This window comes from Argiope bruennichi, chromosome 3 (genome assembly GCF_947563725.1).
Source record: "Argiope bruennichi chromosome 3, qqArgBrue1.1, whole genome shotgun sequence".
In the NCBI taxonomy this organism is placed as follows: Eukaryota; Metazoa; Arthropoda; class Arachnida; order Araneae; family Araneidae; genus Argiope; species Argiope bruennichi.
This window is the reverse complement of record NC_079153.1, coordinates 61,026,519-61,050,876: the sequence shown is the minus strand read 5'-3', so window position 1 is coordinate 61,050,876 and position 24,358 is coordinate 61,026,519. Positions and strand designations below refer to the sequence as shown.

The 24,358-nt window shown below is 29.0% G+C and overlaps 1 protein-coding gene across 1 annotated transcript in view; it reads right to left on the bottom strand.

Annotated features, from left to right (window-relative positions):
- LOC129963792 (uncharacterized) overlaps positions 1 to 24,358 on the bottom strand; it is a 496,364-nt gene that overhangs the window by 286,125 nt on the left and 185,881 nt on the right. The window contains exon 2 of the mRNA XM_056078345.1: positions 20,391 to 20,711. Within this exon, the coding sequence (XP_055934320.1) occupies positions 20,391 to 20,711 (321 nt within the window). The remainder of the gene's footprint in view (positions 1 to 20,390; positions 20,712 to 24,358) is intronic.

Genomic DNA, 24,358 nt, shown 5'->3' with positions numbered 1-24,358 from the left:
CATTTATTGATTTTCATAAAATTATATGAAAAAATATGATTTAAAAAATGATTGCAATATTGTGGGATGTCGATAACTGTTTACACCGTATTGTTTCATATTTATGAGTCTGGAACAACATTTTCTTTCATGGACTTTGGTGAAATATTTAATTTTGGAGAACGAAATTATTACTTTTTTACGTTACTGATATTCAAAAAACCATTCTACAAGAATGCTGATGTAACTTAATAAAGATATGTTCATTGAAGACTAATGAAGCAGGATATACTTATATTTACTTGAACAAGAATAATTAATGTAATGAAGATTATTGAGAACTTTTGAAAAATATTTTAAGGTTGACATACAGTCTTATGAAGATTATTAATTTACATTCGTGTTTTATATTAAGGGAAACTTAATCTCTTAAACAAATATAAGTTCGTTGAAATCAGCCTACAGCTATTTCATCTTTTCCTAATGAGCGATACGTTGAGGTAATAAACAAAAGTTTCTCCTCTGCATGTGAGTTAATTCACCTGGATAATTACAAAAATGTTTTTTGATTTCGAAGTGCATTAATATTAACACAAAATAAACAATTCTTTAGTAATATTTATACAATTTATATAAACTCATAATGAATTTTGTGGTAGTTATTAGAATTATTGTTGTTGTTGTTGCTTATGGCGCTTTACAAGCCCTCTGACGAACTGTCAGCGATTTAAGCCGAGTGTGCAGTAGCTTCTGAGAGTAAATCCCCTGAGCACCCGAGGGCAGAAGTCTGACTTCTAGCTCATATGAAAATGACACATATATTCGCTTACACAACCCTTTTTTACAGGGGGGGAGGGGCTCTTTCATACACCTCACTGATAGAACATAAGGTAAAGAACAACCATGGCCGAAGCGGACTCAAACTCGGAACCCCCAAGTCACCGGCAATAAGCTTTACCCCTAGGCCAGGTTGCTTTGCATTCGAATTATAAATATTCAATTCGAGTTCCAATTATTATGTAACAAACGACCGTTGCACTGCACAGTAAAGCGACAATTCAACTCCAAGCGCAACGTGGGAAACGTATATGGTGTAATATAACTGTCAACTGCGCTGTTGCGCACTTGATTATCGTTAAGGTCCAATCATAAACAAATAGGTGATGTCTCTTTCTCCAATCATAAATAAAGTCTTGGCAAATATAAAATGTCATTTGAAAATAGGTTGGTGTGCAAATGGCTCAGTATTAAACTTCCATTTAAATACAAATTGGATATTAAAGGAAAATGTCTTATTTCATTAATTTTTCATTTTCGACAACACTGTTTTGTAGATGCCATAGTCATGATTAATAATCCAGATGTGATGTATATGGAAATATATTCAGTTACTATAGATAAAGATTTTATCAAAATATCCAAACAATTATTAATTTTAAGACAACTTGAAATGAGTGACTTTTTTGTGCTCATCAATGCTTATAAGTTTTGCGTCAAATGAGAAACTAATGTGCGCGTGTTCATGTGTGTGTATGTATGTGTGTGTGTGTGTGTGTGTGTGTGTGTGTGTTCATGCATGTGCGTACATGTGTGTGATATGTGTGTGGGGTGCGTGCAGGTGTTTATATGTGTATGTGTGTTCATGCATGCATGCATGCGTGTGTGTGTGTGTGTGTGTGTGTGTGTTCATGGTGTGCGTGCATGTATGTGTGTGTGTGTGTGTTCATGGTGTGCGTGCATGTATGTGTGTTCATGTGTGTGTGTATGTATGTGTATGTGTGTGCGTGTGTGTGTGTGTGTGTATGTGTGTGTGTTCATGGTGTGCGTGCATGTATGTGTGTGTGTTCATGGTGTGCGTGCATGTATGTGTGTTCATGCGTGTGTGTATGTATGTGTGTGTGTGTTCATGGTGTGCATGCATGTATGTGTGTTCATTCGTGTGTGTATGTATGTGTGTGTCTGTGTGTGTTCATGGTGTGCGTGCATGCGTGCATGTATGTGTGTTCATGCGTGTGTGTATGTATGTGTGTGTGTGTGTGTGTGTTCATGGTGTGCGTGCATGTATGTGTGTTCATGTGTGTGGGGTGCGTACATGTGTGTGTGTTCATGTGTGTGGGGTGCGTACATGTGTGTGTGCTTGCATGTATGTATATGCGTGTGTATGCAATCATGTTGTAAATAGTTTTAATTAGACGTCGAGATGTTATTGTATAAATGGTGATTATGTTAATTCCTTAATATGGAAACACAAATTAATTTCATTGCTAACAATTACCCCACAAATTTATAAAAAAGAGAATTATTTTACCTTAACCCTTTAAAGTGCCATTTTTTTTCTAGTCATATTATGTTAAAATATTTTTAGGCTTGAAATTAGAATAAGAAAAGGGATTCATTTAGCTTATTAGATAAATTTAATTTGATTCATTAATTAATTTGGTTAATTAATAATTAAGTAATAAACCAAGACATCATTTTGTGTGAGATAAAGAACTGAAGCATCTAAGTTTCTGACTTACTAAAAAAAATTTGTCAGAACTTATGCCAACATACATAATTTCATACAAAGATTGATAAATTTGGTGGGAAGCATGCTTCCCACGGCCCTAGAAAAGGTTAAAAAGAGTATTAGAATGAGGAAAGCAGTTTTAATTTGCTTATTTGCCATTTCTAGAGGATAACTGATATTTTTATAGCCTAATCTAAATACCGAGACAAGAATTAAACTAATAATTTTCTACTCCTAGCATACTTTGAATTAATTCTGCATTTGTAAATCAAGATGTTAGAAGCAATCTTAAAAATTCCTTTCCTTCATGAATAAGTTTATTGAAGATTTCTTTTCTGGATATGTAAATATATTTTATTAAGTAAACAAAATAACATATTAAATTCTAATGAAAATTTAATAGCGAATTCAACTTTTACTCGAGCGTTTTAAAATATGTATAACTTTTAGATAATATTCCTTCGGTTGAATTTTTTAAAATAATTTCTAGGTAATTTTGTGCAGAATTACCTGAAACTAGTTAAAAAATATTTAACATAATCTTTTATTCTCTAAAGATTTTTAAATATATTTCCCCTTCCACAATTCTTAAATTTCTTACTTATTTTTTGATTATTTATAATTACTTAATTATGTTTACAATTTCTATCGTATAAAGAATTTAAGAATTTTCTATAAACATTCTTGAAAGGAATAGAAAAGCGAGTAAATGCATTTTTTAAAAAAATTATTTACATATCTCTAAATATTAAATGCAAAATGTTCCATTAAATCTTAAATCCTGGGAAGTAACCAACTTCTTTTTTAATTATCCATTAAATTAATTTGTTTACAATTGGGAAAGCTTACATACACTGATTAAAACAAAAATGCATTAAATAGAATACATTAAAGAACGCATGGATCGATATTACAAGAGAAAAAAGGGAATTTAAATGCAGTAACAAAAAAAAAAAGAAGGAAAACCAATTTTAAATAATTACACAAATTAAAAAAAGAAAAATTCATGCGAATGGTTGAAAATTGATTTTGATAAATCGAATCCAACTATCTGATGTCAGATTTACGTCTCATTTATGTGGAGTAGATATTTATAATATGAAGCAAATATTATTCACCAATTCTTGTTGAATATTTCATAACCACAATTTCTCCATCTAATAAGGGCAATTTAAGAATAAGGAACTCTTTATATTTCCATTTGAGTTAAAAATGTGAAATATAAGGGCTCTTTTGAAGATGTACAATATTTATTCAAATGACACTTAAGTGTAAAGTTATGCTCCACCATGCAAGATTTAGAATGTCTAAAATCTTGAGAAGATGTATGTATGTGTGTGTGGGGGGACTTTCTTTAAATTACAGCGAGAAGCTAAAAACTATCTGAAGTTAATAATTTTGTTAATAATTTATAATATTGGTTTCTTGCACAATTAATTTCCTGGTTAGAAATATAGTTTTGCATATATAGCAGTTGCTGCTGAATGGATGTCAGATCAATGACCCTTGACCTTTCTAACATTTAACAAAACAATATACTGAATATAGAAGTGTCTTAGCGATGACTTCATTAGAATTCCAGCAACAGTGTTGTCTTCGAGCATTCTATGTTCTATCATGGGATTTATAAAATGTGAATGTGCATAGACAAGGTTCTCGAACATTTAAATTAATAGTAAGCCAATGAGTTGAGTTGAAGCGAGTTGCTAAGTGAAATCTCTCTAGGGAGAATAATCTTCTGCGAGTTATTTGGCTATATTCAGCTATTGCTGTTATTTAATAGCTTGTGTGCTGCTATTTATTGTCAAGTGCTATTGTACAGTTTGGCTGTGTTTTACAACTGTATATTCACATTTTCACTCAAAATAAAAATTCGTTACTCTTTGCAGAGTCTTTTGAATTTTTTACAATTGAATCCGTCGGATATAATTTTCTGTAGTATTAGTTAGTAAATTAAAAAATATTGCTATTTTTAGAATAAAATAATTTCTTTAATAGATTTGAAGACATTTACGGCAAGAATACTTGCTGAAAACTCAAAAATATTTACATACCCATTCCTTTAAGCCATAAAATTGTGGGCTCAACCCTTTATACGCTTTGAAAAAAAAATCACATCAATGATAGCACTGCAGCTGGTAATTTTAAATGGCATCTGCCAAACGAAAAATATAAAAGAAAATCTCACATGTTTTCAGCTGTAATATAGTTTGCAACTTTGAAAGATACAAAAATGTTTTAGTTTTCTTGATTATTCATAAAATACATATAATAAATAAAAATGAATGCCATAAGTTCAGATCTTTAATATGCAAACGAAAAATATTATGTTTATTTGAAAAAAAAACATGTTTTTCAAAGATAATATATTGGAATTTTGATTTCAATAGTAACATCTATACCAATCTAATATGTGCACGGTGCATATGAAATCTATAATACCATCTTTGCCAAATCTTCACAATAATGTGTATATCCGATGCTATCAATGATGATAATTTTTTAATGAATTATGGATAATCGCGATTGCGGGACTGATTTGCCACCTGATTCACGTTAAATCCAACGGTGCCTAATGTTCTTCCGTTTGCGTATATTAGAAATATGATGAGAATGGACTATGGACACAGGTGTCGGCTTCGTCATCCAACCATATTTCTAATTTATGCTGTCTGTCTCAAAATATTTTAATACTGCTTTGAAGACTGTAGTAAATATTATTAATTAAATTAAATTAAATGGTCTAATTAAGTTAATCATTTAACATATCTGAATGATTAAACCCATAAGCACTTATTATTTATAAAATTTGAAAAGAAAATTTTATAGAAAATTAAAAAAAAAATGAATTGAAAAGTTTTTCAGAACAATAATTGTTTTTCGCCTTAAACAAATTTCAAAAGACATTGAATTCAATTTAAAAAAAGAATGTGAAATAAAAACTTTATCTGAAAACGAGGGTGTGATTTACATATGTAAAAGAGAGACACTACGAATAGAGACAAATCATATCAATTTTCCATCCATTGAAATCGATTTAAATGTTTAAAAAAACTCTTTAATTGAAGGCAGCTAAAATATATTTCTATAAAATGGCTTAATTCAATCAAAAATGTATGAAATGCGAGATTAGTTTCTTTATTTGAAAATAAGAATGTGATTGGATCATATTTGAGATGAGCGAAGAAATCAAATCAGTGAATCTACATTCAAACGGAATGTTTAAACTATCGAGGCCACGTGGAGAAAGCTAATAAAATTAAAAGACGAATCCCACAGAGACGGAAATTTCACAAAAATTCCGACGACTCTTCGGCAACTCAATTTGCTGTCCGTATCTGGAGCATTTCACAGCCAGGTTCCCGCTACTTCGTCGAGATTCGACGAGGCACTTAAAGAAAATAGAAAATCCTTCTACGAATGGAAAAGGCCTTGGCGAAATGAACACGGAAGCCATTTCTCTTCTCTCGCCTTCTCATTTTCCATCCAATTTAATTAGCAACCAGGAGGGCCCACATATAATGGGTTTTATTCAAACAACGAAACTTGGAACGGAGCAGATTCTCTCCTCTAAAATCTTTCTTCAAAAGAATTGGAGAAAGATCCTGTGATCCTGATAGATACAGACGCAAAGTAGCTTTGCCATCTACCCATTTAAAATTCTATGGAAAATCTCAGTGTGGAACACAAAGGCAGGTGGGAAGTTCAACAAAGAGCTGGCTGGAAAAGGAAATACTACCAGCATCAGTAGCTAGGAACAGTACTTACTCCTCGTTGCCATTAGTCACTTTCTCACTCGAAGCTCCAATGAGAGAGCGGAGATTAGTGTCCTTGAATTACCGCCCATCTACTGGTATTGTTAGTAGAAAAGAGATCATTAAAATTTGAGAGGCCTTGAAAGGATCATGAAAATCGACGATTTTTTTAAAAAGAAAAGTGTGCTAAAGAGGAAAACAGTTGCAGTTCCATTAATGCTGACTGCAGTTATCCTATTTTCGTTTGCATTAGCATCTCATTTAAGCTGAAAAAGGTACTCTACGGAAGTAGCGGAATAGCGGATGAGAACAAAACTAATAGGATGATGCCTGAATGAAGAGTGTTTTTGGGAAGAAAAGCTTTCCCTTCAACTATTTCCAATAGTTTGCAAAATATATCGATGATTTGGTTTATCTTTAATTGAATTAATTTAGAGTTTGTAATTAAAAAGATATATAATTAATAGGTAATCACAGCATTTACTACCTCAAACATTTCATGAGCTGATACGTCTACATTTTAAATTGTATTGATAATTCCGTTGTAAAATTGGAAATATTTCGCAATTAGTTATTCAAAATATTAATTTAATGAAATTACATATTTTTACTATGCAGTGTTTATAAATTTTAAACACTGAAAGTTTCCCTTTCTGTCGCTTTTTTCTTGTATATAATTTGTTATTTTTTTTTTATATAATGATGTTGTTATCGTGGGTTTTAAATAAAATAAATAATAAATGCTATCTAAAACGGAATTTTGTTTTTCAAAATAAGCACTGAAATTCTTCATCTTCATTTTTAGATTCTTATCACAACATATGATTTTTAATAATAGTATTGCACATGGAAATTCAACTGAATTTTCTCTTGTAACTGAAAGGAATGCATAAGGTATTTTGAGTATAATATTTTAAACAAATTTATATGATTTAGGTAGTATTTTTATAAAATGAGCGAATGAAAGAAATTAGCAAAAAATGAAAGTTCTAAGTTTATGTCTATCTACTTCTTTTGAGATCATCCAATTAGATATCAATTTCCCATATAGCTAAAAAGAAAATAATTAGAAATGTAAAAATGTTTCCGAAATTGACTAATATTAATTTTTTATATTAAAGGAATTAAAAAAATCTTAAAAACGCAAAGTCTTTAAAATTTAATGATATTAATTCTTTTTATATAGAATACTGGAATTTCTGATCCATTTTGACATCATAATTTTGAAGTTCTTAATTCTTTCCATTAAGCATTATTTTACTCAAAATAAATAATTATTAAAAAGAATAGGAAAAATTCTGACAGATTAGAGAAAAATAAAGAAATAGCACATTTATTTATATAAACTGCGTACATTTTCTTTACTTGGAATTTCGAATAATAATAAAAAAACAACCTTTAAAAAGTTAAAATATGAACTCAATTCCGACGGTAAAATTATATTTTGGTAAAAAATTGATGTAATTTATTACATTAGAATCATTCATTCTAACCCTTCTATTGAAAATAATATTCTTTTCTGTGCTATATCGTGAATAATTTTGGAGATTGGGCTATCATTTGCTATAAAGAATATCAAATCAACTTAAATTGTTTGAAAGAATTGATTTATTGCAGATATTTTATTCCGTTGAACTAGAACAGATATCATTCCATAAAGTAAAAGAAAGAAAAAAAAATCATTAATTTATAACGATGAAAGAAGTGGCAATACTTATTTTATTATTTACTTACTTATTATAGGATGAAAAATCGTTTGCATTTTTGGCATCATGGAAATGTTTGGGTTTTATTTGAAAAAAAATATTCAATTAAGTTAAGAATGAGTAGAAAATTAATTTTATTGGAATTAGAAAACGATCTAATCAAAGAAATTTTAAAAAGCAACCTGTTTTCAATGTTTTGATTATTACTAATACATAAATCTTATATCAAATCCAAACGTTTCAAGACTGTATAGTTTTATATTTCATTAAAAAAGAACAAGAAGCTTTGACCAATTTTAATAAGTATTCAGATTCTTTTGTTGCAAAATGCGTTGATCAAAATTCACATCAATAACATAAATTTTAGAAAGATTAGTTAAATTCATCTGTGAGAAAAAAATCTTTAAATTATTAATCGTTTCACCTTCTCAACTAAATTTCTCGAATAAACTATATGCCTGCAAATATCATATTTATTCTCTACAAACTTTAAAATTTTCATTTGACTTATACAATGAAAGATCGATTCCATTTAAACTATGACGTCACAGTTTACGTCATTCCTTTGAATCTATATTTCTATTCAAAGAAATTTTAGCGTAAGTGCACTAGAGAAATTATGAAACGTCTAATTATCAAACAACGCTACTTGCCTTTTTTATTCTGTCTTATTTTTTATCTTTTTAAATATTTTCTAACAAACATCAATTAATATTCATATTTATTTTGTTATATAAATATGCAATAATAATTGATATCATATATTTGACATAAGAATGCTGTTTAATATTTTGATCTCACAACAAGCGACATTCATAAAAATATTATTTCTTTATAATTACAAGTTATTTACTTTTCGCATAAATCTTTTACCCTAGGTAATATTTAACTTTCTTATTAAGTGATAATTATGTTTATTTCATTCCGGATGTTTTGCTTTATTAAAAAATTTAATCACTTTGTAGCAATGGCATTTAATATGCAATTTCGGAGAAATATTTGTGTTTGAAGCGCAGTTTTAAAATTGTTTACTATTCGGAAGTTTATATGGATCGTAATATAAACAAGATCTCATAATAAGTGGAAGAGTTTGTCATCTTTCTTCATGCTCTTAAACATTTTGAAACATTCTATTAAATGTAACCTCTAGCCTACGTTATTTTATTTCAACCTGTTGGAAAGTCGAGTTGGCCTAGGGGTAAAGCCCCGTCTTAGGGACCCGAGATTTCCAGTTTCAGGACCCTATTCCACCGAAGAGCCGTCATGTAAATGGGTCTGAATGGGCGTAAAATCCGTCGGGACCAAGTGACCTACCACCGGTGCGGAAATTTGTAGAGAACGGAATACCAGCTCCGGTGCCATTTTCGTTGTCTGACAGCGGATCAAAATTACAAGGCCCAGCCCAAAATAACGCTAGTGTTTCTTTCGAACGGGACATTAATACAACTAAACAAAATCATTCTATTTTCAATCAAATCAAACAAAATGGTGTGTTTGCTTTTTTTCCCCCAGTTCAGCTTAATGATGCTATATTACATTTTTAGTTTTTAATATTTGGAATAATTATAAGCATTTTGGTGACACTAAATGAAAATTCTTGCAAAATTTTCCAGAAAAAAATGCCTCAAAAGTGGAATTATTATATTTGAAGTGTATTTATAGGATTTTATACGTTGGTCGTTATATATACACACGCACACACTCAAAAAATCAGACAGAAAGTCCCCCCCCCCATTTTAAATATATAGGTATATGGTATAATTAGAAAAATACTGTTTTGTGTAAGTATGATGAAATTGGTCTAATAAATATACTTATATTATAAATATAAAATATTCTGGCTCGGTTACATTTGAGATTTTCTTTGCAACTTAAAGAAAAAAATAATAAAGACTTGAAAATTTTCATTGATTTGTTTCGAAAATAAGTCCAAAAATATTTTTATTATTGCTACGAATCGATATTGAAATAAAAAATTCGCTTTTTCAAGAATTTATTTCGGTTAAGTTCAACAACTAAATTGATTACAAAGAAACAAGCATGTTCATTTTATTAATTCCAATCAATAATTTATCGCAATATTTACTATTTTATATTACTCATTATTTATCACAATAAAAAATATATTTTTAATCGAAAATGGAAAATTTTATTAGCGTATTTTATTGAATAATTTAATTTAATTTGTTTTGTTCTTAATTTTAAACATTTTTATTGATTAAACATTTTTAAATATTATTATTTTAATCTGAAAGTACTTTAGTGATAGTGCATGTAGTCTGGATTCTTTTTTATGCGCTACAAAATTTAATCCAGATTACATGCAGACTAAGATTAAATTTACAATCAATTTAATAAAATTAATTTTAAATTTAGTTTTCACATGATTTTTTTAATTTTTTTAATCAAAGAAATACATGTGTTTTAAATAGCTACATATAATTAGGAAAATTTTTTAAATTATTTTTTAAGAAAAAATATTTTTAAAAAATGTAATTATTTTTTAAGGAAAAATATTTTTAAAAAATGTAATTATTTTTTTCGTGAAATTAAAAAAAAAAATGTGCCAAATGATTACATTATTAATTAAACTATCCTAGTGACACGAATCACATTTTAATAATTCTAAAATAAAAATAAAAGCCCATTTTTATCAATACATTTTTCACAATGAAAAAAAGAAAAACCGTTTGCCAGCATTTTTAACGGTTGAACTATTCATACAATAGCCATTTTGATATTTCTCAAATTTTCTAATTTAAATCTAATTCTAGTACCGCTATCGCCATATATCAATTTTTCTACAAATGTTTATCAAAAATATTTCGAAACACTCCTTACTGCCCTTTAGAACAATTATGTGACACTTGTAAATAGAAATAAAAACCTGTAGGGAAATGGTTACAGACGCACCGTAGGGTAAAAAAGTTTGGGATATCCCTGATCAAAGAGAGATTAAAAATTTTTCACCATTTATCAGATGAATTCGATCCTCGGATGAATCAATATTTGTCAATTCGACATTAGTTCGGTGTGGAAATTTTAAAGGCGAGTGCTTGTTTGAATGTAAATTATAAATAATAAAATTGTTTTCATGTAACTTCAAAATTAATTTTGCTGCAATAAATATATTTCAAATAATTTATTTTATTTTATTTGTTCAGCATGATTGCATCCTTTATATAGATTTATCTACTTTATTTAAAATGAATAATTTCAAATTTATAAACTAGCATATATTATAAAAAATTAAGATTAAATTCTTCATTAAGAAACTCATAATAACATATAATACCAAAATTTTAAACTAGCATTCATTATATAAAAATTTAACTTAATTTTTTAATAGAAACTCATAATTTTGGCATGTTAGTGTAACACCATTTTTAATAGAAATGCTTGTATACGATACTTAAATGTTGCAATTTATCAAGAGCAAAAAGAACCACGAAGAAATGTTTGCCATTAATTACACCATCAATTTTCTGCTAAATTACCCGTTGTTCCAAGTAATAATTTATTTATTTAATATAAAAAATGAATATCTCATTCGTTAAAATAATGAGTGGACGAGGCAGGTAATTATTTCAATGTTGAATGGCATCATGAATTAATAACAAACTTTCTTATATTTATCATAGGATGCACAGATGAAACGTGACATAAATTGTAAGAAATTGGAATCCCGATGTAAAGATATTTATTGAAATAATCAATATACTCAGCTGGTGATAAATTAAGATTGAAAATTATTGAAAAGAAATATTTATAGTAGGAATAAATTACCAAATTACTGCAACAAATCAATTTTTAAGTTACTGCTTGTAGCGTGAAATAATGAAGCTTCTTTGTTCTTGATTATTAATAAACTAAATCCATTCATCCAAACGTTGCCGTTTTTTTTTATCAGATACATAAATTAAAACCTGCGATCTAAATATTTTAAAAATAAACCACATATTTAAAACCATATGTAACTTATTATTTTTGGAAGATAAAATTTTATAATAAAAAATAAATTATGAATTAATTTTTTTTTCTGTAAATTGTGAAACCAGCCAATTTTAATCACACATTTAGAATAACTTAAAAAATAATGGAACAAATATTTATATATATTTGTTGACTTTCTACAAGGCATACCACTTGACTTACTGCTAGCAAATTTTGTTTAAACATTCTAAAAATCGTGGAATTGTGTATAACGAAACAGTATTTTAAACATAATTTCCATTAATTAAATAGTAATTGAGATTTTAATATCTTCTTACTCATGGTTCCATCTTTTTCCAAATTTTAAAAAAAAATTCAAAGGCGTGATTATGTACAATTTTCAACATTATCTTTCTTTCATTATGGCAATGGAAATAAAAACGGTTTTATTTTTTTTCAGAAATATTAAACTGCACATATTTCGATCATTAATAAATAATATGGAAATGCAGGTTTCAAATTAACTGCGTTTGTCGTGCCACAGTGACGTGATCTGCCATTTTGAAGTCATGTCAACACCATTTAGGATACTTATAAGCACAGTTGAAAGAACTGGTGTAAAACTATTAAAACTACTTGACTTAAATTTCTATTTCAATTTAAGCTTAAAAATTGAAGATTATAAATCAGATTAATCAGAAAAAAATCAGAAGATTATAAATCAGAAAAAATAATCAGATTATTGAAGTAATAATGAATATCAAGAGTCATATATCGGATATTTTAACGCAGTTAAAGACAAGTAATATTCTTAATGAAGTGACAATCTACCGAAATGGGCTAGAGTAAAAAAAATATCCTGTTTATATTAGAGTATATTTACCCTGTTTTAGATTGGTTAGAGACTTGATACTTTTAATCAACAGTCGAATAAAGGAATGACACCTGAATCGCCAATAATCCAGAATTCCACATTGACAGATAGGTGTTGACTTCAACTAATGTCATGAGCATCAAGCCCACTTATATGATGGATCTTTTATAAAATCGGATCAGGAACTGCGCATCCTTTTGGCACTCAAAATAATTTCAGATTCGAATTGTCGTCGAAAAATATGTGGGTTTTTCTTTTTACACGCAGCATCTCTTGTAACTTTTATACTAAGTGTTTAGGATAAAAGTACCGAAAAATTATGATTCAATATTGCGTAAGTAAGACTTCTTATAATGGAATCCATTAGAAAATAAATATCAATCTTTAAATACCAAATTATATCTTACCAAATTTTAATATCAAAAGATTTCGATTTCCACACCGTTTCAAGTATGACAAACCACTAAACGGTGTTCCAGTTCCCTTCAAGTATTCCTTATCATATCATTTGCCATTAGACTATTTGTTCGAATAATACCCTTCTTCAAATCAACCACCCTTTCAGTTTTTATATACATAGAACGGATTCAACGAATCCTCAATCAACAAGACTAATGTAGTCAAATTCGGAGACCTATTCCGATAGACAACTGGAAAATCTCTTCCAATGCAACTACCAGGAAATGTTATATTCAAAAATGCAATAAAATTTCCATGATGGTGTGATTCCGTATCATCCTAGCTGAGTGCCCCAATTTTAATTCTCATCGCATGAAATATTTTAACTCCACTTAACATACGAGAATTAGTGGAAGAACCTCCCCATCAGTATATTTTTAACTTTTTAAAAGCTATTGTATTTTACCATTATATATATAAATGTTCTTCGATTATAAACTTTTTTTACCTAACTAATCTCTGACCTGATCTTCAGTGTACTTTTAAACTTCTCACGTGATATCATCTCAAACCATATGATTGGCACAGTATAGACTACCTTTGGCTCTTGCGCCATTAAACCTGAATTAACCAACCTAACCAACCACACCATCCTTGTTGGAACAGGAAACAGGACGGAACAGTAAAGTTATTTTACTAATGTTTCGTAGTCTTTACTAATTAAACTACAAGTAAATAAAAATAATAAATAAAATGTAGCCAATTGAAAATTAAATCTTCATTAGTGAAATCCAGTGAATTGATTTTCCACCTTCGTGCTGACTGATTGCTGAAGGCATGCGCGGTTGGGCGATCTAGACCCGAAAAGATATTGGAAAAAGATTATAATTCATTCAGGATCAACTTACTACATTCTAATGAATGATTCCACAGCAAACAACTATAACTTTTGGACTTTTATTTTAGCTTTATTATTTTATTTTTGCTTTGTAATTCCATACCCTCTATCATTCTCAGTTTCTCATTTAATTAATAATTGACTTACAATATCAAAATTTCGCTCAATAATTTAAATTTTTCCTTTCATTTTTTGGAGAGGATGATTTCTATAGAAGACATCAAATAAATGTAATAGTATATAATTAGTTTTAGCTAATTTATATTATTTTAAATAAAAGCATTCTAAAAATTATTTGAATAGAAAAAAAAACTCTTTAATAGACCCACTGGCGACAAGGTCAAATGTTGGACTATTTTTGGTAAAAATACAAATCTCTTATTGAAGCAGTTTGAAGCAACAATTACGGCTATTATTAAAGGTGATTCTAGGATGTGTTTCATTTCCCTATCTTATATAGTCTTCGTCTTAAGGCTTAGATGATAAACGAAGCGAAAGTGAATACATTTTCTGTTTAGATATCTTTCATATTCATGAGATGCTCGAGATAGGCAAATGGCCAGAAAGTGCCTTTCTCTGTTGCTTTTGCATTGGGCACATATAACGCGTACATCTTCCTATTTATGCAACAAAATTATGCCAGAAGGAAAAACTACCGCTGAAGAAGTATAGATTTCCACAGTAAAATGGACATGCGCCAAAAACTAATTGCAGCGGCCCTAAGGGAAAATAAAAATTACCGATTTTAGTTGAGAAGTTGTTTGATAATGAAAATAATACATCTGGGGAAGTGTCGATCATACTTAATGATGAAAGAGTATTGATCTATGCTTTTTCTCTTATCATATGGCATAGGGGTAGTGCATCTTCCTAGTGATCTGGGCTTCCAGGGTTCGAATTCCGGTTCGGGCATGGCTGTTCTTTATCTGTGTTCTATCTGTGAGGTGTGTGAATATGCACCCTTGTAAAAAGGGGTTGTGCAAGCGAATGTGTGAGTGTCATCTTCATATGAGCAAGAAGTCAGACTTCTGCCCTCGGGTGCTCAAGGGCCTATACCCTCAGAAGCTACTGCACCCCCTTTCCGTGGTAACGCGGACACGACATCATCATACATTACTATAACATTATAATTAAACTACAAACTCTGTATTGCATATCATACGATATATGATCACTTCGATGTTCTCAGAGACATAAAAGTAAAGAAATATGTAATATTAAGATGGATGAAAATTGGCCTAAGATCAAAATTTAAGATATAATATCAATAAAAATTTGATCATGACAGATCAAAGAGGCTGTAAAATTTTGCCAATTATAGTTCTTCAAATAATATTCTTAATTTCCAAGATATGCTGTTAATTAAACTGAAAATTACCGAGGAAAGCACTAAATGAAAACACCGGTTCATATTACTTTTCATTTCAGTTTTGGTCTGATTATTTTCTTGTAGACGAAGTGGACAAAGAGGAAGTAATAAATTGTCAAAAAATTTTAAAAAAATGAGATTTTGGCGTATTTCTCAGTTTCAAATATTTCTTGAGTTCGAAAAACGGATCTATAAAATTAAATTTGTATGTGTGCCTACAGCTCTGTCTATATGCAAAATAACTGAGAAATTCCGTGAACTTGATGGATGAAATTTGTTATACTTGTTTTAACCTAAATATGTGAATTTCTATTAAACTTTAAACGAAATCCATTCAAAGGACTTTCTAACTGTCAAAATATAAGTCAGCATGGTATCTGCGAAATGAAAAGAACTGAACGTATAAAATTTTATACTCTGATTTAGCATAGAAAATATAGATCATATTCGAATTTTGAATTACATTTGACCGTCTTTTAGTTTCGAAATTTAATAAATATTTAAACAAAAAAGCTCAAAGATGCAACGATTTAAATAAATGAAATTATTTCATTTTGTGAATATAATAGTTGTTTTCAGTCATAGCTTCAATTAGTTGTAAAACGACGTCTAAATTATAAATTCTAATATTGCTGTATTAATAGCATCCCAGCTATAAATCGCCAACGATAACACGCACATACTTTTCTTCGTTTTTTGAACGCTATGAAACTAATAATAACAAACATCGCATTTCATACTTTTCTACGAAACGAAAATTCTAATGTGTGAACTTTGAAAATAAAAATCTGAGCACTGATGAAGTTACGGCCTTGCCGAAGAATTTTGTGGGGAGGGGGATAAAGATTTTGGTAGAGGGCACGGGAAAAAAAACTTCAAAACTTCGTCAATTGTTTTCTTTGGAAGGTAGATCTTGTGTGTGTGTGTGTGTGTGTGTGTGTGTGTGTGTGTGTGTGTGTGTGTGTGTGTGTGTGTGTGTGTGTGTTAATTTTTCTAGCTTCCAAATATCTGTATTTTCGTCAATAATTCTTTTTTTGTCCTTATTTGTTCTGATATAGCGTTTTTGTTTTGTTAATGATACTCTCATTTTTGTTTTCACAATAGCATCATTACAGCCCTTATACCCTTAGATTGAAAACATCCTGCAGATATTGATCAGTACCCAATCAAGGAACCTCCTTGGCCTTGAATTAAATTGTCCATGACTATATGATCTGCGTAATGGCTCAGACAGCATGATGTTAATGACAATCTGCGATGGGTCAATCACGCTTTCTTATGGAGCATGGTCTAATCTTTCTTCCACTTATACTTATTCAATTGACAAAGGGCTATTTGCGTTCTAAGTTCGGGAACGTACAGTGGCGTTGAAGTTCATTGCAAGAGCATTGCCTGCGTTCAGTGTCAAATATTGTTCACTTTTCTACATGTGAAGCCGTGCTGCTCATCATGCCGTTCAATTTACTATAGATCGACTTTATTTCCACTACTCTTAACTTTTTCTCTCTAACGCAGTTACGATATATAAAGATACACATTTAAATCTCATAATTTAAATAAGCTTTCAGACTGTGTGCTATGTAAATGTTTCAGCATCATCCATTTAAAAGGAATTTAAGCGAACCTCTTCAAGAAGAATTGTTTGAAAATATAATAATTAATTTTTCTTTTGTTTAATCCTTTTTTCAAATATAAATCGTATTTTTAATCCATTAATCCAACAAGTAATGCATACTTTCACAAACGCTATATTACCATCCATAAAATAAAGCTAAAAAAAGGCTTAAACCAGACTTTTAGTCTAAACAAATCTTCAGAAAAGTAATCAATTTTCTGCCCATTTTTTTTTAATTCTATAACCATTTATCTAGTTGAAGCAATGAAATCTTACAAATTAACTTTTCCGAAAATAGTCAGAAGAGATAGCAAAATGAATGAAGCGAAAATCTATTTAGAGTATTTCCATTAGTGACTATACAAGTTTAAAATTAACTTTATCTTCTTTCATTTTCCCATTTTCTTATTTTAACACTTGATGGTGTTCGTTTCAATTCCTCACTTTAGCACCATTTTATTTATTTATTTTGCTTGAGAATTTCTGTATTTTATTTAAAAAAATGAATCTTAAGATTTTAAAATTATCCAAATAGAAAGAGACAGCTTTTGTTTTATTCTCTATTTATCTCATCCATTTACAGTTAGTCACAATTATGCTTTATTTATGTATACGTAATTCTTATTTTTCATACATACCAGAATATGAGCTGATGAAACGTAAAGTTTTAGGATATGAATTAACTATGAAGATGTTTATAAACAGAGGTCACTCTGTAGACGATTAGCCAAACAGAGTGAGATTAACGCGTTGTGCCGACGCGTGTGCATTGTTTTGAGGAAGGGTACATCGCTCTTTTGAGATAATGGAAGCTTTAGCAAAATCCTAAACCTGCTTATGATTTCAAAGCGATTTAAATTTAGGAATATTCGAGGAAAAGCAGAGATTAATTAAATAGATAATAATATAATTTAAATACCGTCAAAGCTTCACAACGGCAGGTGTCGCTGCAACAGAGGTTCTCAAGCTTTTAAATATTGCAACCCATGCGTCATAAATAGGATGTTTTTAAAGTAGAAAACCTTTACAAATGGTTTCATATTATCATTTCTTATATGTTTGTAGATTATGTATATATTTTAGATTTTTCTTCTGTAAATATTCTGGTATTTAATAAAATTCCCATGATATGTCCCTCAAACTGCTCAGTGACCAGAATGGTTACAAATTACGGCATTTTATTCTGTCATAAATCGAATCTATACTGATTATCCCCCGGGCAGAAGCGAACTGTATGCATAATTCTCGAAAGAGGTTTAAGGGCCCATAAAGGAACTTTTGTGAATTAAAATACATTTATTACGAAATGCAGTTTATAGGAAATATTTTTAACGTATGGAGAGGGGATCTTCAACCTATATTAGATTTTTTTTTTTTTTTTTTTTGCAAATTGCAGAAAGATTCTTATAAAATGAAGACCTTGTAGCAACCCAATAAATATTAATTCGATCCTCAATTCTGGTAGTCCTTCTCTAAATAAAATAGGAGGTAAAATTGTACGATGTACTCATAAAGAAAATGACTTGCATCGTACTTCCCTCCAGATACTAATTCAGAAAATGATTCGATTGTTTAAATAACGATATAATATTATGAGAAATACAAGCAACTTTCATTACGAAAATTACATAAAAAGGAATTCTCACTAGGGGTTTGGCTTTACACTTTAATTAGATAGACCTCCTTCGGATTAATGAAAAATATATATATGGCAAATTCTCATCCTTGAATTTCCCTCCATGCACAGTTAAAAATAGAGGCAATCAACTGTGAACTTCACTTCCAGCAATGGAATTAGTTGCCGTCTGATTCTGTGCAAATCATTTCAGTATTTAAAGTTAAAATTAATTTAGTCGAATATGACATCTAGTCTAATCGGTAGAATTTTATAGAAAGATACATGGACATTGATTCCTCTAGTGAAAATCTTAGAGAAATTATAATTGATGATATTATTTGAATCGTGTTCAAATTAGTTAATTGTTTTAACTGTGTATTTTGAAATATTATTTTAATCTATAAAAAATTCGTATTTCCCATAAATTTTCGATGTACGTAATCATTATTACATATGGGAATTTTGATTGGTTCAGAAACGAACCAATCAAAAGTCGCATATGTATTGTACAAGTAAACTACTCCAAGGTGGGAAATAAGAAAAGATAAAAGAAACGGAAAAACAAAAATACCCGAATAATTTTCGAGCTTTCAAATGTGTGCCAGGCCCTTATAAGTTTAAATGTATTTGATTTATCATTAGTATGAATAAGACTTCTACTTTCTAGAATTAATGCACTTTGGAATTAATGCAATAGTGACTGATGTGAGGAATCAAGTATTCCATGTTTTTTTTTTTTTTCCTTCATGGAATCTTCTCTGACTTAGTAGAGATGATAGAAGATAGATTCAGGAAAGTGTCTGGAATCTTTTTATGAGTATTTTCAATTATCTAATTGTGTCACTTCGTTCTCAACTTTTGCCTACTCACACCTAAACACACACTCACTTCCTAAATATTTTCTTCTTACAAAACCACACAATGGACCCTTCCTCTCACACTTTTCGCAGTTGAACACGGACATCCTTTTAGAATTTTCAAAATCTTGGTAAAATCTTAATCATTCACAATAACAGCGTTTTCGATGCAATTGTTTATATTTTGGATTGCTTTTTTTTTTCATTTTTCCCTTTATTTATATTATTTTAAAATGTGCCATTTCTGATGTATGCATTTATAGTGGGTGAAATAGTAAAGGAGACTCGGCGAACTTGTATCCAAAAGAGAATTTTCATTGTCTTCTTCGATACAATGTTTACAACTCACTTCTCAACATTTTAAATGCAGCGCTAAGCTATTCAGTTACCCCTAACCGGTCCCTTTTGTTTGTATTCAACTTGTAAAAAGTACAGCATGCATAAATTGTAGTATCATTATAAGGAATTTCATATTTGTTTACATACTAATCATTAAGAAATAATTTGTCGATACGTTTAATTAATTTATTTTAGAGTAAAATATTTCTTTTAGTTATTTTAATCAAATCTGTATGCATAGCCCCCAGCTGACGCCATGAATTTAAAATTAAATTACTCAAATCTTCATTTTTGTAAAGCAGTTATAAAATATTGGCGAATATCAGTATGTTTAGAGCTAAGAATATTAGAACTTGCAGGTTTTAATAATTCTGAATGATACAATTTCACATTTTTGGCCCTACCATTTGATATTTCTGTCAGAACTTATCTGAAACAATAGAAGCTAATCGATCGCAGGATCAAACTCCAATACCTCAAGTGTAGAACACAAGGGGGGGGGGGGAGGAATCATGTTAACAATATCCGGCGGCACTTACCGTCATCTGAATCGGTGAATCCCTCGAAATAATCCCTCTCATTGTCCGAGCTGGAATCAGACGATCCCGAACTGGGAGGGACGCATTCTTCCGGGTTGTGGGCGGACATTCTGGAATACGACGTCGGGGGGAGGGGGAGGGAAGGCGGTTGCGGCTGCAGGACAGTGATATCCTCAGGCCCCTTCCCCTCGAGTCTGTGGTAGCCCTTGCGGGAGCTCCGGCTGCCGGACTCACTCGCGTTCAAACGAGAGGATATCGTTGCGTCGGATGTGCTTCGGGTGCCGAATTCTTGGAGATTGAGGGCATCCGGTACTGGGTCACCTAAAGGATGGAAAAAAGCGAATTTAAATCACAAGCACAATTTTAACTGATACAAATGTATTCATTGTATATTATTTCAACTCTATTTTTTTTTGTGTGCTTTATACTTATTAAGATGGGATTTTGTAATTCAGTTTTCATTCATTTCCAAATATATTAAAATTCAGAACATTTTTGCATTTGCGTCTTCATATTAAAAAAAGTTTTAAAGAATAGTTTTTGAATTTAATAAGTGAATGAACTTATGAACTTTTTTTTTCTGAATTTATTAATAAAAGAACTCATTTTAATTAAATTTTCTCTCCGTACATGTTGCGTTACTTGATAGTGAATTTGAGAAAAATTATTTTCCCAATATGTATGAATTTATATATCCTTGATATATATAATAAGAAATTGTAAATTTGACATTGAAAAGGTAAAAAAAAAAAAAAAAAAAAAAAAAAAAAAAAAAAAGTTATTAAGAACTGAGTTTTATTAATGCAAATAAAAGGAAAGTCGTTTTAAAATCAAAAGTCTGTCATTGGAACAGAAACGTGAAAATGTGAGTCACTAGTAAAAATAGAATAAGCAGATAAGATACAGTAAGTACTAAGAAAAAAAATCCTCAGTTTCAATTAAATTTAAAATATATTAAAAATTCAAAATATGAGGAATATTTCTAAGTATCACATTGTTGTCAGAAATTTATTTAAAATATTGCTTTCAGAATTCTCCACGCAAATAAAAACAACCTTTCAAAATCTTTTTTGAATGAATATCCATTTAAAACACAAGAAAACAGCTGAAAATCTTAATTTATTGATGCTGACAAAATTATTTCAATATTCTCTGAAACAATAACTATAAAATATTTTTTTTCTCAGTTCTATATTAATAGTAATTTGTCCTGTATGCCTTAGGAAAAGTAAAAGATAAACTGTTTTATATCATCAAATGAGTGCATGCCTTTGCCATTCACCAAAGTTATTATCTTCGGGGATTTTTTTGGCGTTGCAATTTCAGAAATTTTAAGAACAGTTTTAACATCACGAATTAATTTTCTTTATTTCGAAATTTGAATTTAGACTGCACTGCTTTCAAACATTTAATTCCGATTCTTATCCAATAATTTTCTAATATTAAGACAACGTTTGAAACCCTAACCATTATTGAACTCAAATTTGAATAATCTCAAAGGAATTTTCAAAAATTAATATCTAGAATAGAAGTAGAGTAACTTTTCATAAGCAAAATATGATTTTTTTAAAAATTATTATTTCGGTTTAAAACGTCTGTGTAAATTTTTTCAACGTTCTTCTTTAGTCACAATAATTATAAAATAAACTTTCAAATTCTGAAAGATTAGATATTTTTTCTGCAGAATTACAAAATTCCTTTGAGGCTAAAAATTTTTACAAATAAGCAAGCTTTATTGTAAGCTTTATCTTTAAAATCGAAATTAATAATTTCAAAACACTCATCTGGTCAAAAAAAAGGCAACAGCAATTTTTTTTTAATTCTATGATTTTTTAGATATATAGGAATATATTTCATCCAGTAATGTTGCGCCTGAGATTTGTTTACACTCAGTCAGCTAAAATTATCGCTGACAATAAAATAGATTTTTTTCGACAAAAAAATATTTCTACATTTAATTCAAAAATTCTGTAGAGAGACATTATATCTTTTATGTGCAAAATACATATAAAAGAGTTTGTTAACTTTTTCTTTGAGACTGAATGTATTAAGTTTGTGGGGAAAATAATGAAATATCTTAAAGACAAAACTAAACAAACAAGGTTTTGAAATAGAAATCAATTTTTAACTCGGATGTTATTTATTTTCTATATTTGCTCATATTTGATAAGAATAAATTGCATTAATTTTGTGGTATATTTTAAATAAACAAAGGGAAAGATTTTTCCTTAAACAAGTTAGAACAGAAAAAATTAAAACATTTTTTTATGTGAAAACGTTTTGATTCAGAATATGCATTTGAGAAATGAATAAACCTGATATTTTTAAAAGAATACTGACTTCTGAATAAAATTAATACATTTGAAAGAATCTTTCTTACACATACTTACTTCATAAAAGTGAAAAGAAAAATGAATGTTTAGTCTTCTCGACATTTTAAATACATGAAATATTAAGAGAATAAAAACAAATCACAGGAAGCAATTTTTGTTTTGTTTTAATCGCTTCAAAATAAAACATTCCAGATTAATTTTTAAGATTTAAAACATGTAACTTACAAAGATTCTTCATCTTCAGTAAATCTATGTTGGCAGCAGGACGCATGAATATGCAAATTATTTTGTTTAAACCAAACTATTTCTCAAATAAAGATTTTTTTCCCTAAAATATTTATCAGACTACTTTGATACTCGCTGAAATTGTTGCATAATTTTCTTTTAAAGAACTGAAGTCAGCGAATTAATTAAAAAAAAAAGTCTTTCGATTTATTTTAACCCAAAAGTATACTTAAACATATACTCTGTTGTGGTTTAGGATTTTTCATAACTTATTTTTAGTTAGAAGTGCTTTAGTTATGTTATTTTTCAGTTTTGGAAAGAGCCTTTTAGCAAGAATGTTGAAATTTCTTTTATTGGTTGTTAAATAATGTTCGATTACTTTTCTTATACATTAAAAGACTAAAATAGTGAAATATTTGCATAGTAATTGAAAGAAACATTTTTATAAAAAGTGAGAAAATGTTCACCAATATTTATTTTTTTCTGTAATTCAAACATATGACACTTGGTTTTTCTGTTTCTTAAAGTAAATTTTTAATAAATTAATAATTAATAGCATTTTCTCAATATTTTATTTTGGATTTTAACTAAGAAACTTATTATTTTTTAAATTTATAATGCTTATGATATTTATTTTATTTAAAATACTTGAAATAAGAATTTAAGCTGAGAATGTGAATTGTTTTAGTAATTATATTATAAAAGTTATAGATATCCATTTATTTAAGCTTATAGAAAAACAATTTAAAAATAATGTATAATATTAAAAATGACTTAATTTTTAATGATCATAATAAATAATCTAGAGTTTCCAAAGATTCTAATTTCATATAATTGTGTAATTATTTGAGTAATTCTGAAGTTTCCATTACCCTAACTCTATATTTATCCAAAAAAAAAATTTTTTTACTTGAAAATATTTTATGCCGTAAAATTTTATTAGGTTTGAGTCAATAATATTTTGGAAAATAAAAAGTATCACAAATAATAGAAATAGGGTGACTGCAATATTTAACATTATAAATGACAAAAATATAGAGTTATGCACATATAACACGATTCATGTCTGCTAGAAGGCAAAAAAAACTACATGGATTAGAAAACGAATAAAAGAGTTTTTTCATTCTTTAGTTTTTTTAAAACAATTGTAATAGTCATTTGAAAATTATAAATCTAATTTTTATTAAAAGGTAAATAAATAAAAACTTCTTAGAAAAATCTTATAATGCCATTGATTAATTTTGTAGAACAATGATGAAAATTCCAAACAAAATGTTAAGCAATCTAGTGACATAATAAAATTTATTCCTGTAACTATTTGTAGCAAAATGAATAATTTGAAGCATATTTCAATTTTAGCAAAAAAATTCATCCAAGTATATGCCTAACGTATTTGTTGGAATTGATAAA